Here is a 15,922-nt window from a genome sequence, read left to right as displayed (position 1 = left end):
AACAACTAAAGCATTTCCTGATAAGACTGTGTCATGTAACTAAATCAACCAATGAAAACGGTAGTAGGAATTAAACAAGAAAATGATGAATTACTCCCGAATGACCACTAGGGGGGAAAGGATTAAACTAGATGCAAAGTTCTTACAGAACATGACAAGGTCCACTTTGGAAAAGATGACTTTTCCAGCCAAGTGGGCGTAAAAATCCTGGATGTGTGGGACTGGGTCGCAATCCGGTGTCGTTATATTGTTGAGTCGGCGGTAATCACCACACGGGCGCCATCCGCCGCCAGGCTTTGGGACGATGTGGAGTGGTGAAGCCCAGGGGCTGTTGGAGCGGTGAATGATGTCGATACGCTCCATATTCTCGAACTCCTCTCTGGCGGCGGTGAGCTTGGCCGGGTCGAGGCGCCGAGCCCGAGCATAGACTGGTGGGCCAGTAGTGGCGATGTGGTGCTCAACTCCGTGCTTGGTGGTGGAAGACGAGAAGGTGGGCTGCATGAGGACCGGGAACTCAGCGAGAAGCCGGAGGAAATCGTCTGTGGCGGAGAGCGTTTTAGACAGTCAGATGGAGTCTGCTCCGATGAGAGTACACACATACGAACTGAAAGTGACAGTATCGATCAAGCAGCGGTTTTTGACATCAAAGGAAATCAACGCCGAGGAGGGGGACGGCCACTTTTGCGGTGACCAAGTCCCAACTGAACCGCTGTCATCCAAAACACAGATCCACATACGCTATGTGGACAAAAGTATTGGGACATGCCTCTTAATCACTGAATTCAGATGTTTCATTCAGACCCATTGCCACAGGTGTATAAAATCAAGCAGGTAGCCATGTAGTCTGCATTTACAAACAGTTGTGAATGAATGGGTCGTTCTGAAGAGCTCAGTGAATTCAAGCATTGTACTGTCATAGGATGCCACCTTTGCAATAAGTCAGTTCATGAAATTTCTTCCCTACTAGATATTCCAAGGTCAACTGTAAATGGTATTATTGAAAAGTGGAAGCGATTGGGAACAACAGCAACTCAGCCACGAAGTGGCAGACCACATAAAGTCACACAGCGGGGTCAACGAGTGCCGAGGCGCATAGTGCGTAAAAGTTGCCAACGCTCTGTTGACTCAATAACTGCAGAGTTCCAAACTTCCTCTGGCATTAACATCAGCACAAAAACTGTGCAGCGGGAGTTTCATGGAATAGGTTTCCATGGTCGAGCAACTGCATGCATGCCTTAAATCACCAAGCATAATGCCAAGCGTCGGACGGAGTGGTGTAAAGCACGCTGACACGGGACTCTGTAGCAGTGGAAATGTGTTCTGTGGAGTGACAAATCACACTTCTTTGTCTGGCAGTCTGATGGACAATTCTGTGTTTGGCGGATGCCAGGAGAATGTTACCTGCCTGACTGTATTGTGCCAACTGTAAAGTTTGGTGGAGGAGGGACAATGGTATGGGGTTGATTTTCAGGGGTTGGGCTAGGCCCCTTAGTTCCAGTGAAGAGAAATCTTAATGCTTCAACATACCAAGACATTTTGGACAATTCTATGCTTCCAACTTTGTGGGAACAGTTTGGGAGGGCCGTTTTCTGTTCCAGCATGACTGTGCCCCAGTGCACAAAGCAAGGTCCATTAAGACATGGTTGGGTGAGTTTGGTGTGGAAGAACTTGACGGGCTCCACAGAGCCCTGACCTCAATCCCATAACACACCTTTGGGATGAGCTAGAACGGAGATTGTGAGCCAGGACTTCTTGTCCAACATCAGTGCCTGACCTCACAAATGCTCTTCTGGATGAATGGGCAAAAATTCCCACAGACACACTCCAAAATCTTGTGGAAAGCCTTCCCAGAAGAGTGGAAGCTGTTATAGCGGCAAAAGGGGGACCAACTCCATATTAATACCTATGGCTTTAGAATGGGATGTCATAAAGCTCCTGTAGGTGTAATGGCCAGGGGTCCCAATACTTTTGTCCACATAGTGTAAGTGCAGATGGGGTTGCCGTTGGCAGCTTCTATGGGGGGGCATATCCGCAGGACAGGGTGTCTATGCTCGATGCAGGCATAGTGCTCCTTTGCGCGCCCGTGTTGCACAGGAACCGCCGTCCAGAAATGGTGCCCTGGCGTTTCCCGCCGCGCTAAAACTGCATAAAGATCGGCCTTGGGTTTGGCCTTGGGTCCAAACTTTACATGGTAAAATCACAGGCCGTGGTCCTGCCGCCGTTGAGAAGATGCTACTGTGGCGGCGAGTGTTGTGTCTCCAGGGAGTTATGAAAATGTTTGGGCAGGAAAAAACCCGGCCGCGCAGTGCTGTTGACTAGCCAGGAAAAAATTATCAGTCTCCTCGGCCAGAGCAGTGATGGCGGTGTTGGCTAAAGCAGCCCGTACCTGAGAAGGCAGCTGTCGCAGAAACAGTTGGATGAAGATGAAGTCGGGCTTGTGCTCTCCCAGGAGATCTAGTATCCTGTCCATAAATTCAGACGGCTTACTGTCACCGAGCCCTTGTAGAGAAAAAAGCCGGCTGGCCCACTCAGCGTCAGAAAGTTCAAACCTTTTCAACAGGTCACTGTCTCGCATTTATCCTGCTGCGGGGGATTTTTGAGAAGGCTCACCACTCTGGTTGCTGTTGAACTGTTGAACACATAATAGTATTTTGTGGCGTCCGCAGTGATTTCCCGCAACGCAAACTTTGCTTCTGTCTGGGCGAACCAAGCCAAGGCTGACGACTCCCAGAACTCCGGCAGCTTGAGAGGAACTGCATCAGTCTGGATTAAGACAGGATGAAGACATCAGTCTGGACAAGACAACTGATCAGTTCGTGAAGAATTGTCTCTGGAAACATCCGACAAATGTCGGGGTCACCAGTGTAGAAATTGCAAGAAAGTAGAGACGGACAATTTCTCTCATTGACAACGTGAACGCATGTATCTTTTGTTTCTTTTTACAAAACCATCAGCCTGAGCAACATGGCACTGCTGCACCCAATCATCGTCGTAGCTCACCCTGTCAACCCGGAAACACTTTCTTAAAGTGACCAGAACCGATTATGGTGAACTATGTCCATAGAGTCCGCTACACTATGTAAATAAACTCTTACTTACGGGTTGTTATTTCCGTCTTTTAAGTACTGTCAAAATTCCACACTGATTTTTCTCTGAATTGTTCTCTTTCTGATTCAGATGCAACTTAGCCCCTGTAGAAAATGACTATGAGAGAGATGTAGGTAAAAGGTCTAACCTTGTGACAATAAATCCAAGCATCTTCTTCCAGAGGTGAGTGTTGAAATATAAAGACTGGATGAATTTTATTGCTGCCACAGAATTTTGTTTGTTATGTTCCTTCACATCCTGTCTTTCAGGTTTGGGAGTCTGCTGGAGCGCCGCCGTCCCTTTGTGGAGAAACTACATAGCTATGGGGACTCTTTGATACTCCTGCCGGCCTTCTCCTATGGTCTTAATACAGCTGTATCCCTCCGAGCTCTGTACACCATCCAGGACTTTGAAAGCCCCACAAAGCCTGTCTTCCTCAACCCAGAGTATGTCCAGAGTCTGGCCCGCTTTTGGCGCTCTCAGGGCCTTAAAGCAGTTCGGCTCAGCACAGGCTTTATAATGGTTAGCCTGGCACTAGAGCTCTGTACCAATGTAGAGCTGTATGGGTTCTGGCCCTTCAACGAGCACCCACATGGACACCAGCCCCTTACCAACCATTACTATGATGACATGCAGAGTAAAAAGAATGTTCATGCCATACCTGCTGAGTTTGAACATTTGCTGAGGCTGCACAGCCAGGGTGTGCTCACAATGCATCTAGGAGAATGCCCGACAACCACCAGGTAAGCAGCAACGCAGAAACAAGCCCGCAATTACCCCAGGCATGACAAGAACATAGTATGTTATCTTCAGTCTCACCGTCAAACTGTAGACTGACAGTTCCCGGCATCAGGAGGGTAACATTAGAAAATGCCTACTGGGAAAGTGATGAAATCTGCACTAAAATAGACTGAGAATCTTACCTGCTGGACACTGGGGCAGAACTATCAATGAACCATCTGTAGCATGTTGAGCTCAAAATCCCAGTGAATGCGTGAATTTGGAAGAGTGAGACAATTAATTTGTGATTGTGATTTAGATCAAAGATATTGGGCACCACCTCCTATGCAAGACTAACTATATCTCACTCAGGCATGTAGATCAGTCAAATAATCTGAAGTTTCAGGTCTCTAATCAGTCACTTCAATTCTAAATCATGTGATATGCTGGGAGAGTGAATGGATTAATATAACAACTGAATAGAGGGGAACAGATGAAATGGGAATTTATGAAAAAGCAGACTAATGGTATTTGTATGATGCACAAGATTTATCAGTCACTAGCAGTTGATAAGGTAGAATTTGAGTGCAACTATGGAAAAAAAACTGGTTACAGTCAACTGGAAGGACTGTGATAATATCTGTAAATTATCACTTACACAACAGTGCCAGTCAGATTTAGCAGAGATGGGTTTTTAATAAGCTGTTTAATAAGACAATCTCCATGAATGGAGGTTGTCTTATTATTAAACAGCTGGGCACTGGCTTGATGTTTGTCATCAGGAGTTGAGCTGAGAATAATTGGTGCAGGTTGCCAGGAGGGGCATTGCAGAAGTTTCATTGGATTCTGGCAATGATGGCTGAGTTGAGATGAAGTTGCGCTTGGATTCGTCAACTCATTTTAATCAGCTGAGCATGGGGGGGGGGGCGGCAAGAAGTAGATACTGAGGTCTTGAATTGGTTGTTCAACAAGAGCATGCATTCGGCATGTGCCTTGTGAACAGTGGTCCTTACTTACGTACAGTGAGATAACTTTAATAGGTGTTCAGTTTTGAAACCTGTTATACTCGTCACATGGTTATCCATTGCTGACTGGAGAGCATCACCATTTCAAGTCTTTGTCTGAAGGTTTTGGGCACTGGCCAAGTGTCACAGTGGCCACATCTTCTGTTACCAACCACCATCATCTGATCTGATCTCAAAATCCCACCTTTAAAGAAAGTACTTTGATGGTGTAGAAAAAAAGGTGTTTCTAGTGTGGCCCATTATTGTATATATGTGGGAAAATCCTGAACAATTTTTGCCAGGGTTTCATAGTCCAACAGTAGCTAACCATGTGCCATGGAGAGCCACGTGTATGCAGGTTTTCATTCCAACCCGACTCCACATCAGGTGATTTCACTGATGCATTCTTCCTCTTTGGATGAAGGGTTGCTTATCAGTGAAATCACCTGCTCTAGTCAGTGACTAGCTTCACTTAAGAGTCTAAACATGACCTTTGTATCATTTGAAATGACTAATTAACACAAAAAACTTGATATTTAATTTAACGTGGGTCATATAATTATGAAAAGATGACATTATAGAATACATCATACAGTACAAATTCCATATTTTGACATTGCAAATTATGTAGATTACATATTTTTGGTCAACAATATGACAACTCTCAAAATTCCTTTGTCTCTGAAAGGAAGGAATCTTTGCACAGTGAAATTTACAACTTTGAGATAAAGTGAGGAGAGTTGTTAGTTTAGTCCTGTTGGAATCTAATAATGGCCTGTTGAAATCTGAGAACACGCTGTTTGTTGGCCTGGTCCTTAACCAAGGCTGATCAGCCTTATTTTAAGATTTCATTTGGTCTTGTGTGTAGAAGTTACTGCCACACACCCATGCTTAAAGTCCAAAGCCACTCCACTGTTCTACTGGGTGATGGGAAAACAGTACCAATGCCTAGGTCTCCACATGCTTCAAGCGACCTAGTTCGTATACCACTTCATCCACTCACATTGGACAGAAAAGACATTCATACTTTTCTGAACAGCTAAATTCGAGGGTGGGGTGAGAAGCTGTTAATTTTATATGGGAGGATGGGATTATAAAACCAGAAGTAGTCGTTGCCACAAGCGATCAGTTTGTGGCACAAACACACTATTACTTTGTTTGCCAGCTGCACCTCTTTGCTTGTGAAAAGCAGTAGCATACCATGGGGTTTCAGTCAGGGCCTTCAGTAAGAACTGCCCCCCCCACACACACACACATTTCTCATATGGATGCCGATGCAGCCAATACAGCCACTAACAAAATACATAGTATATGCACTATTGGATCAACACCAACAAGACAGCTGATCTTCAACAACCACTACACACACCACTGTGCACTATACCAGCTATGCAGCATCACCATCAGATATTCCTTTATGTCACTCAGCAACCAGACTGCACACACATATGGCACAAAAACAACATAAGAGGGCACTCAGTAGAGTGCAGATCTCCGCTGGGCATATCGCCTCTTCTCTGGTGCTCACACTTACATGCAATTTTTTTTGTTATTGGTATTACGATTATTATCATCACCATTCTTCTTCTTCTTCTTCTTCTTCTTCTTCTTCTTCTTCTTCTTCGTAGTAGTAGTAGTAGTAGTAGTAGTAGTAGTAGTAGTGGTGGTGGTGGTAATAATTTACGCCTGGGATGTATTGAGGGTCACACAAGGAAAAAAAAGCACTCTTGAAACAAAATAAGTCCAAAACCAACCATTTAATTATGGACAAAAATAAATGGATGTTCATTCACCAATCAGTGAGAGAAGTGAAAGTGAGGGGATGATGTGGCAAGCCTGAGGCACTGGTCAAAATGTGCATTGGAAAGTCTGTTTCTTTCCTGGTTCTTGATCAAGTTCATTGAAGAAAACGACGATCACATATTACGTGGAGGGGAACATTGTGAGTAGACTACTCACAGTGTTCCCCTCCACATGCTCAGGAGCATTGCGATAGCTCTCATGTTTTTGAATCGAGCTTGGGGAACCATGTTCATCCAAACGTCACTCACCTCAACGTCCTTGTGTTGTGCTTTGAGCAAATCAGATGTTCCCATCTCCAAAACCTCCATCTGAAGCGCTGCCTCATCTATAGAAAGTAACAGCCTTTGGCTTCTGCAGTCCACTGGCCGTCAACCAAAATGGAGAACGTCTGTTTCAGGAAGAGGAGGATGTCACCGGAGAGTTTAGGGGAGCTTTCAAATTGTTCCTTGAAGTTTTCTGCCAGGCTCGTCACGAAATCCTTCACAGCTGGATCCTCCCGCATTTCGTTCTTCTCACAGTGCTCCCGCAGACGTGGAAAGTGCAACTTTCTCCAATGAATATCTCCCTCCAAAAGGTTCAATTTTGACCGAAAAGCTTCAACCGCCTCGTACATGTCTGCAACAGTGTGGTTCCTGCCTTGTAATTGCAGATTGATTAAGGTGATTTAGATGAGATATGATGTCCAGAGTGACGTATTTAAGATTAAGTTTTTAGCCTCCCAATCTACTCACAAGCCAGTTGGGGCCGCCCCGATTAATATCAAACATGTTTGACTTTAAATGATGGCCGAGCGGAATAAACCGCCGTTCTTGCAACCCGCTCGTCATGTGGCTGGGAGGTTCGTATCCCAGACTCACAGTAACCGGTCACGACCAGCGCGTCCACGGGGTAAGGTATTCTTTAGGCCACTCTTACACGAGGGATGGTGGGTGTAGATCGGTGTAGTGTTCGGGGACTCGTCGTTCTCCAGCGACCCCTCTGGCCCATCCGGGCGCCTGCAGCCGAGCAACCGAAAGCATTCTCCCTACGTCTCCCTCGCGGCCTGAAGACAATGCAATCCATGCGAGGCTTCAAAAAAAGGGGGGGGTCCAAAAAAAAAAGCTCCCAAAATAGGTAAGCGAGGCGATTATGAGTAACTTCAATGGGAAATAAGAATGACAGAGAAGATAACAATAAATATTTCAACAAAAAAAATAAATAATTATATATATATATATATATATATATATATATATATATATATATATATATATATATATATATATATATATATGCCGGGCGGCACGGTGGCGCAGCGGCTAGCGTGGTCGCCTCACAGCAAGAAGGTCCAGGGTTCGAGCCCCGGGGTAGTCCAACCTTGGGGGTCGTCCTCTGTGTGGAGTCCCTGTGTCTGCGTGGGTTTCCTCCGGATGCTGCGGTTTCCCCCCACAGTCCAAAGCCATGTAGGTCAGGTGAATCGGCCGTACTAAATTGTCTCTAGATATGTGTGTGTGGTGGTGCAGTGGTTAGCTCGGTCGCCTCACAGCAAGAAGGTCCTGGGTTCAAGCCCCGGGGTAGTCCAACCTTGGTGGGTCGTCCCGGGTCGTCCTCTGTGTTGAGTTTCCATGTTCTCCCCGTGTCTGCGTGGGTTTCCTCTGGGGGCTCTGGTTTCCTCCCGCAGTCCAAAGACATGTAAATGGTGAATTGGTTGTACTAAATTGTCCCTAGGAGTGTGTGTGTGTGTGTGTGTGTGTGTGTGTGTGTGTGTGTGTGTGTGTGTGTGTGTGTGTGTGTGTGTGTGTGTGTGTGTGTGTGTGTGTGTGTGTGTGTGTGTGTCGGCCGACCCTGTGATGGACTGGTGGCCTGTCCAGTGTGTCTCCCCGCCTGCCACCCAATGACTGCTGGAATAGGCTCCCGCGACCCTGAGTAAGGATAAGCAGTTTGGATAATGGATGGATGGATGTTTGGCTTTTATACCTGGAGATGCTTTAGTGTGAATGAACAGCGCGCATTCTGGAGCAGAAACCAACAACAATGACTGGGAAACGGACATTTCTGCAGCCAGCGGTTAATAAAAAATTTGGAATTCAAATAAACAAAACAGCTATGTTGTTGTTGTGGGGGTTTATTTATTTATTCATTTATTTCGCAAAACAATGCACACAACACCTGACAGGTTATATGTCAACCTCCATGTTTGTTTTGTTAGCCCTTGAAATATTGAGTCGATAAATTGATTAGTCAGCGGATAGAACATAAGTCGATTATTAATTTTGGTCATCAGTGAATCATTTTAGAAACTTATCAAGTAAAAATGCCAAACATTTTCTGGCAACAGCTTCACAAACGCTGAGATTTCCTTGCCTTAAGACACCACTTTCGGCTCTGGGAACTTGGACGGGGCATCTGTCATTTTTGACATTTTATAGATCTATAATAATTAAAATATTAATCAATGAGGAAAATAATTGTCAGTTGAAGTCTTATTCTAAAGTCGCTTTGGATCACAAGAATGTCTGTATCTTTCTTGGTCTTGTGGTGACCCACATCTATATAACTAGAGAAATTCACCTAAGAGGACGGTGTACATTTAAGGGAAGAGGCGAGGGGTCAGATAATGCACTTCCGCTTCCGGTACACAGTTCAGTGTCGTTGTCGAATGTATGACATGCAAAGTTGGAGCTAGTAAACTACCTCGACTACGTCTACTCTCACGTCTCCTGTCTCGTTGTTTTCTAACTCCACATTGGTGACCCCGACGTGATCGAACTACTAATACGAGTATGTCTGACAACGACGACGCCGGTGCTAACAACATGGCTATTGCTAACGCTAGCATTTACACCGCTACTGTGAAGCTACCCGACTTTTGGCAGCATAATCCACGGCCGTGGTTTCAACATGTGGAAGCCCAGTTCCAGCTGAGAGGGATAACGCAGGATGCAACGCAGTACTTCCACGTAGTGGCGGCGTTAAACGCATCGACAACGGCGCGAGCAATGACACTGTTGGAAGCTCCGCCAGCTGCTGGCAAGTACGATGCTATAAAGACATTCCCCCTGAAACTATTTGAACTGTCGGAGCTGGAGAAGGCAGACCGTTTACTGTCCCCGAATGGCCTCGGCGACGGCAAACCGTCTGAGTTAATGGAAAAAATGCTGTCTGTGCTGGGATCGGCTGATCCGGCCTTTCTTTTCACACACATTTTTCTGAGGCAGCTCCCCGCACCTGTACGCACAGCACTGGCCAGTTCTCCTCTCGCCGCCTCCAAGGACTACCGTTCTCTGGCTGCTGAAGCAGACAGGGTTTTCCTGGCCAACCGGCAACAGTTTGTGCATGCCCTGCTACCCCACCAGACCGCCCCACCACCACCTGTGTACGACTATATGGACACCGCGGCTGCGGTGACAGCCCGCCGCCAACCTGACGACGGGCTCTGTTATTACCATGCCAGGTTTGGGGCAAAAGCAAAACAGTGTCGCAAACCCTGCAGTTACAGGGTTCAGGGAAACGCCAAGGCCGGCGCTCGTTAACGGCTATGGGCGCCGGCCGTGACTGCAAGCTGTTGTTCATCAGAAACTCCTTGTCGGGCCGGCGGCTGCTGGTTGACTCTGGCGCTCAACGCAGCATACTACCAGCACAAGCTGTGGACACGATGACCGACAGTCACGGCCCCCAGATGGACGCCGCCAACGGCACGTCCATTCGGACGTACGGTATCAGACATGTGGACGTGTGTTTTGGCGGCCGACGTTTCGGCTGGGACTTTGTGATGGCTGCTGTATCCACCCCGCTCCTAGGTGCGGATTTCCTCTGTGCTTTCAACCTGCTGGTGGATGTTAAAAACTGTCGCGTGATTGATGCCGTCTCTTTTGCGTCATACCCCTGCACGCTTGGGGGGGCTGGAGCGCTGTGCCTCGCTAACACACTCTCCACCGGGGATCCATACCAACGCCTGCTCGCCAATTTCCCCGAGCTCACCACACCCACCTTCTCCTCGGCGGTGGCCAAGCACGGCGTGGAACATCATATCACCACAGTGGGCCCCCCAGTTTACGCCCGGGCCCGACGCCTCGACTCGGCCAAGCTCGCAATAGGCAGGGAGGAGTTTTCGATTATGGAGCGCCTCGGCATTGTCCGCCGTTCTGACAGCCCGTGGGCTTCCCCTCTTCACATGGTTACTAAGGCCGACGGGGGTTGGCGCCCGTGCGGGGACTACCGTCGCCTAAACAATGCCACGACCCCCGACCGGTACCCCATACCGCACATACAAGATTTCTCTACCCACCTGGTGGGCGCTGCCATCTATTCCAAAATCGACTTAATGCGGGGGTATCACCAAGTGCCGGTCCACCCACTGGAGGTCCCAAAAATGGCTGTCATCACACCCTTTGGGCTCTTTGAGTTTTTACGTATGCCTTTCGGCCTTAAAGGGGCGGCGCAGACGTTTCAGCGCCTTATGGATTCTGTGCTCCGCGACATGCCATTTTTGTTTGTGTACTTAGACGACATCCTCGTGGCCAGCGCGTTGGCGGAGGAACACATGACGCACCTCAGACAGCTGTTCGACAGGCTCAGCGAACACGGCCTCATCATCAACCCAGCTAAGTGTCAGTTCGGGGAGTCGTCCATCACCTTCCTCGGGCACCACATCACTCCACAGGGGGCCGTACCCCTCCCTGCCAGGGTTGAGGCTGTCACCATGTTCCCCCGCCCCCGCACTGTACAGTCGCTGCAGGAATTCCTGGGCATGGTGAACTTTTATAACCGTTTCCTGCCCCGTGCCGCCCACATCATGCGTCCCCTGTATGAGGCCCTGCGAGGTAAGAAGTCTAAGGACGAGCTGGACTGGTCTTCGGGGATGGACGAGGCTTTTGTGGCCGCCAAGACCGCGCTGGCCAACGCTGCGCTGCTAGCTCACCCGTCGCCTGCCGCCCCCATAGCCCTTACAACGGATGCCTCCGACTACGCCGTGGGGGCCGTGTGTGAGCAGTGGGTGGGGGGGGGGCTGGCAGCCGTTGGCGTTCTTCAGTAAACAACTCCGTGAGAGCAAGCGCAAATACAGCACCTTTGATAGGGAACTACTGGGTCTCTTCCTCGCAACCAGACACTTTAGGTTCCTAGGGCCGACAGTTCACCGCTTTCGTGGACCACAAACCGCTGACGTTCTGTATGGCCAAAACCTCAGAACCGTGGTCTGGGCGTCAGCAGCGCCATCTGGCGGCGGTTTCCGAGTTTACCACGGACATACAACACGTGTCGGGCAAGGATAACTTCGTCGCCGACTGCCTTTCACGGGCGGTTGTTAACGCCGTTCACTTGGGACTCGACTACGCCGCTATGGCAGCGGACCAAGCCAAGGACGCGACCGTTCAAGACTACCGGTCGACCCCTACGGCGCTACGGCTGGAGGACGTGACGTTCGACGCGGCCAACACCACCCTCCTCTGTGACATCTCCACCGGTCAACCGCGCCCCCTGGTGCCTACTTCCTGGCGGCGCCGAGTCTTTGACACCGTCCATGGCCTTTCCCACCCGGGAGTGAAGGCCTCGACCAAGCTGGTGAGCGTCAAGTTCGTTTGGCCTGGGCTCCGTAAGGATGTTAGAGCCTGGGCCGGCTCGTGTGTGGCGTGCCAACGCGCCAAGGTGCACCGCCTTACCAAGGCCCCTTTGGCGCCGTTTGTTGTTCCAGAGAGGCGGTTTGACCACGTCAATGTTGACCTGGTGGGTCCCCTGCCCCCCTCCCGTGGTTATACGTTCCTCCTCACTATTGTTGACAGGGCCACCAGGTGGCCAGAGGCTATTCCCTTGTCCTCCACGACGGCAGCAGAGGTAGCACGGGCGTTCATCGGCTGCTGGGTGGCCCGTTTCGGCACGCCGGGTGACATCACGAGCGACCGGGGCTCCCAGTTTACCTCGGAGCTCTGGACGGCGGTCGCTGAGCACCTGGGGGTGAAGATCCACCGCACTACGGCGTACAACCCGCAGAGCAACGGACTTTGTGACATGAAAGCCGCTCTGCGGGCAAGCCTCACTGGCTGCGACTGGATGGACCGGCTCCCGTGGGTCATGCTCGGCCTGCGTTCGGCCCCGAAGGAAGACCTCCAGACCTCCGCTGAGCTGGTGTATGGCCAGCCCCTGCGGGTTCCGGGGGAGTTTCTTCCGGATGCTACGGCTCCCTGGTCGGCCGCCTCTCACCTCAGTGCGTCCCGGAGCGCTGCCGGTGCCTTCGCTCCCGTTCCGATGTCTCAACACTGCCTCTCCCGGCCCTACCCCCGCGGCGGGGACGCCCTCCTAGGTCGGCCCCGGCACCTGCCTCTGTTCCTGCTTCGGCCCCGCCTATGGCCCGGGTTTCAGCCCCATCTGTTTCCCCTCCTGTGAAGCGCAGCCGTTATGGCCGCAGGGTCCGCCCCCCGACTCGTCACCTGTTTTCCCCGTGACTTTGCACTATGTCATTGACTGTTATGTTGTAGAGTCTATTTTTATGTTCATGACTTGCGCTTTTGCTGTTTTGCATTGTTTTGTGTAGGTGAATTCTGGGGGGGCCTGTGTGGTGACCCACATCTATATAACTAGAGACATTCACCTAAGAGGACGGTGTACCTTCAAGGGAAGAGGCGAGGGGTCAGATAATGCACTTCCGCTTCCGGTACACAGTTCAGTGTCGTTGTCGAATGTATGACATGCAAAGTTGGAGCTAGTAAACTACCTCGACTACGTCTACTCTCACGTCTCCTGTCTCGTTGTTTTCTAACTCCACAGTCTTTGATTTTTAGTGCCAGTTGGTATCCAAAGTGTTCCATCACCGCCACCTGCTGGTCTAAAATGAAACCGTTCTAAGAGTGATTTGTGTGTGATGTGCCGCCCTTGTGTATAATTCATTCTAGCCCTTCTGTTGTCTGCCGGTCAAAAAATGACCCATAACAGTGTTTAACAGCAGAGAAAATACTCTAAACGATCTTTTTTTCCAACCTTAAATTTGACGACTTTTCCTAGAAAAAGTGAAACATTGTTTTTGTTCATATTTCCATGAAAGCTGTACAGCACTAGGGTACTAAGATTGTCTTCGAGTCATGTTTGACCCTAAGACAAAGACTACTTTCTGCACATTTCAGCTACTTTCTTAGACTATACAAGTGCTATCTCTTGCTAAAAAGTTAAATTTTACACCTATGCAGTACCTAAGCAATAATGATAATAATAATAATAAACCTCTACTTTAGTAAAGAAAACAAGTGTTACAGGTGTGTTGTAATAAAAACGAGTGGTGTCCACTGATTAAATGCAGTCTTTCTGCACTGTGAAGAGGGAAACCCCAGATAGTCACAAGGTTTGTGATGAATGACAGGTTGTTTCTCCATGCAAAACAGATTTGGGTTTTAAAATTGAATTAGGTTGCTTTAATTTAGAGGTTTAATGAAAGTGGGTCATAAATGACCGTTAAGACAAGGGCAGTATGCAGAATGTGGACAACACATGGGCTAGTGTGTGCATTCTGATGACCGTAAGACAACGCTGTTAAATCTGTCCTCGTGTGCGGTCTCCCCCGTATTCAGTATCTGGTAGGATTTGTAAAGTCCCCAGGTGTGCACCCAGTTTCAGAAAGATTATTTGTTTTTTGTTTTTGACGGATGTCTGCAGTGAGGCCGCACCCCCAACCTCACTGCTTATGTTGGTTTGTGGTTGTAGTTGTGAACACTCAGAGAATTGGTGGTTGTGATATACTTTGATATGCTTCTATTTAAGCTGCTCGGTAGCTTTGGAAAGGTGAGCAATTTTGACACATAACCTGAACCTAACCATCCCAGTCCTGAGTCCAGTTCAGTCTTCCTCGGTTACCATTTGCCCCAAAGCTGTTGCTGATTTTTCAGTTCTGTTTCTGTGTATTGAAGTTCGGCTGTTTGGTTTGTTGGTTGTCAGCGTGTACTTTCATGTGTGTGTTCCTGATACCCTCATGTTTCCTTTCATCAAACCTTTTGTTTCACCTGGTGCCACATTTGCATTTGGGTCCTCAATTCCTGCAACCACCATGACACTTAGATGATATTTGCAGTAACTGTTGGCTCTTCAATTTCAGGTGTTGCTGAAGAAGTGGGTAAACTAATCCTCCATCTGTATATGTGATGTAAGACACTAAGCCCTGAAAGGTCCTTATCCTGGTTGCTAAAGAAGAGGAAGGCCCACCTGTATGAGTCCCTCCTCCATGATGATGATGTCCAGGATTCTGACCCTCATATTTCTTAAATATTAATTATATTATCAGTTTATTTTATTGCTTCATATCTAGAATAATTAGCTTGATAGTCAGTATGACCAGTTTTTGATTACATTAATTTATCTGAATTGTTTGTGTTATGTCTGCACATATCGACAGTGCTGCATTTGATTTGGTGCTGTGCTATTGTGCTGGGATCGATTGGTGATGCCTGCGGGCTCTGGGTTGTTTTATCGGGTCTGCCTGTGATGCTGTGTGAGTCTAAATAAAGAATGCAACGTAGAGGTTATGTCGAGCGACGTGATTTCTAAATACAATATTGGCGACGAGGATGGCTGATATCTCTCTCCCACCACCTGCCCCCTTCCTGGCATTACCTGGTGAGCCTCCGGTACCATGAACTCGCTGGCTACATAGTGTAGCGAATTCGGGGGGCAACGCAACCACAGGAACAGCCGCGGCCGGAACGCGAACCTGTATCGCCCGCACCGCAGGAGACATCGCTAACCGCTCGACTAAAGGGCTAGACCCGCGAGCCAGCGGCCAGCGTGTCTTCTTATCCATGCACATTACACTACCCCCCCTCCTTCGGGAAGCGCGTCCCCGCGCTTAAGCATATCAGCTCCTTCACGCCTCAGGGCGCATACGCTTCCGATGGCCTTACGGTCGCTCCATCCTACTTCTGACACCAATGTAGCGAATTCGGGGGGCAGTCTGGGAGACCGTCGCCATGGCCGGGTCGGACCCTTTAGTCGACTGGTTAACGTTGTCGCTTGCGGAGCGGGAGACAGGTTCGCGTCCCGGCCATGGCGACGGTCTCCCAGACTGCCCCCCGAATTCGCTTCAATAGTTTTGAAAATTACATCATCGCCTCAGGGCTCGACGACGTGTGCCAGGCTAGGAAGACGTCTCTGTTGCTACACTGCTTGGGAGCAGAGGGTCATCGTGTGCCGTCAGCGACACCAACTGCCTGAGTCTGTGCAGCAGTATGTAGCTAATTTGCGAGGGCTAGCTAGCTCATGCAAGTTTGGCGCGCTTCAGGACGAGATGGTTCGCGACCAGCTTATCGAACACACCAACAACGCAAAGGTGCGTGAGACTCTCCTGCTGGAAA

At 48.9% G+C, this 15,922-nt stretch overlaps 1 protein-coding gene across 2 annotated transcripts in view; it reads left to right on the top strand.

Annotated features, from left to right (window-relative positions):
- Nucleotides 1–15,063, top strand: part of LOC130119653 (alpha-2,8-sialyltransferase 8F-like) — a 110,587-nt gene extending 95,524 nt beyond the window's left edge. For both annotated transcript variants that reach the window (XM_056288230.1, XM_056288229.1), the window contains exons 6-8: nucleotides 3,178–3,270; nucleotides 3,357–3,830; nucleotides 14,671–15,063. In XM_056288230.1, coding sequence (XP_056144205.1) covers nucleotides 3,178–3,270; nucleotides 3,357–3,830; nucleotides 14,671–14,680 — 577 coding nt within the window. In that variant the 3' untranslated portion in view covers nucleotides 14,681–15,063. The remainder of the gene's footprint in view (nucleotides 1–3,177; nucleotides 3,271–3,356; nucleotides 3,831–14,670) is intronic.
- Nucleotides 15,064–15,922: the final 859 nt, after the last annotated feature.

This window comes from Lampris incognitus, chromosome 10, assembly GCF_029633865.1.
Source record: "Lampris incognitus isolate fLamInc1 chromosome 10, fLamInc1.hap2, whole genome shotgun sequence".
Lineage (NCBI taxonomy): Eukaryota > Metazoa > Chordata > Actinopteri > Lampriformes > Lampridae > Lampris > Lampris incognitus.
Note: the sequence above shows the minus strand (reverse complement) of the source record. Positions and strands in the feature narration are given on the sequence as shown.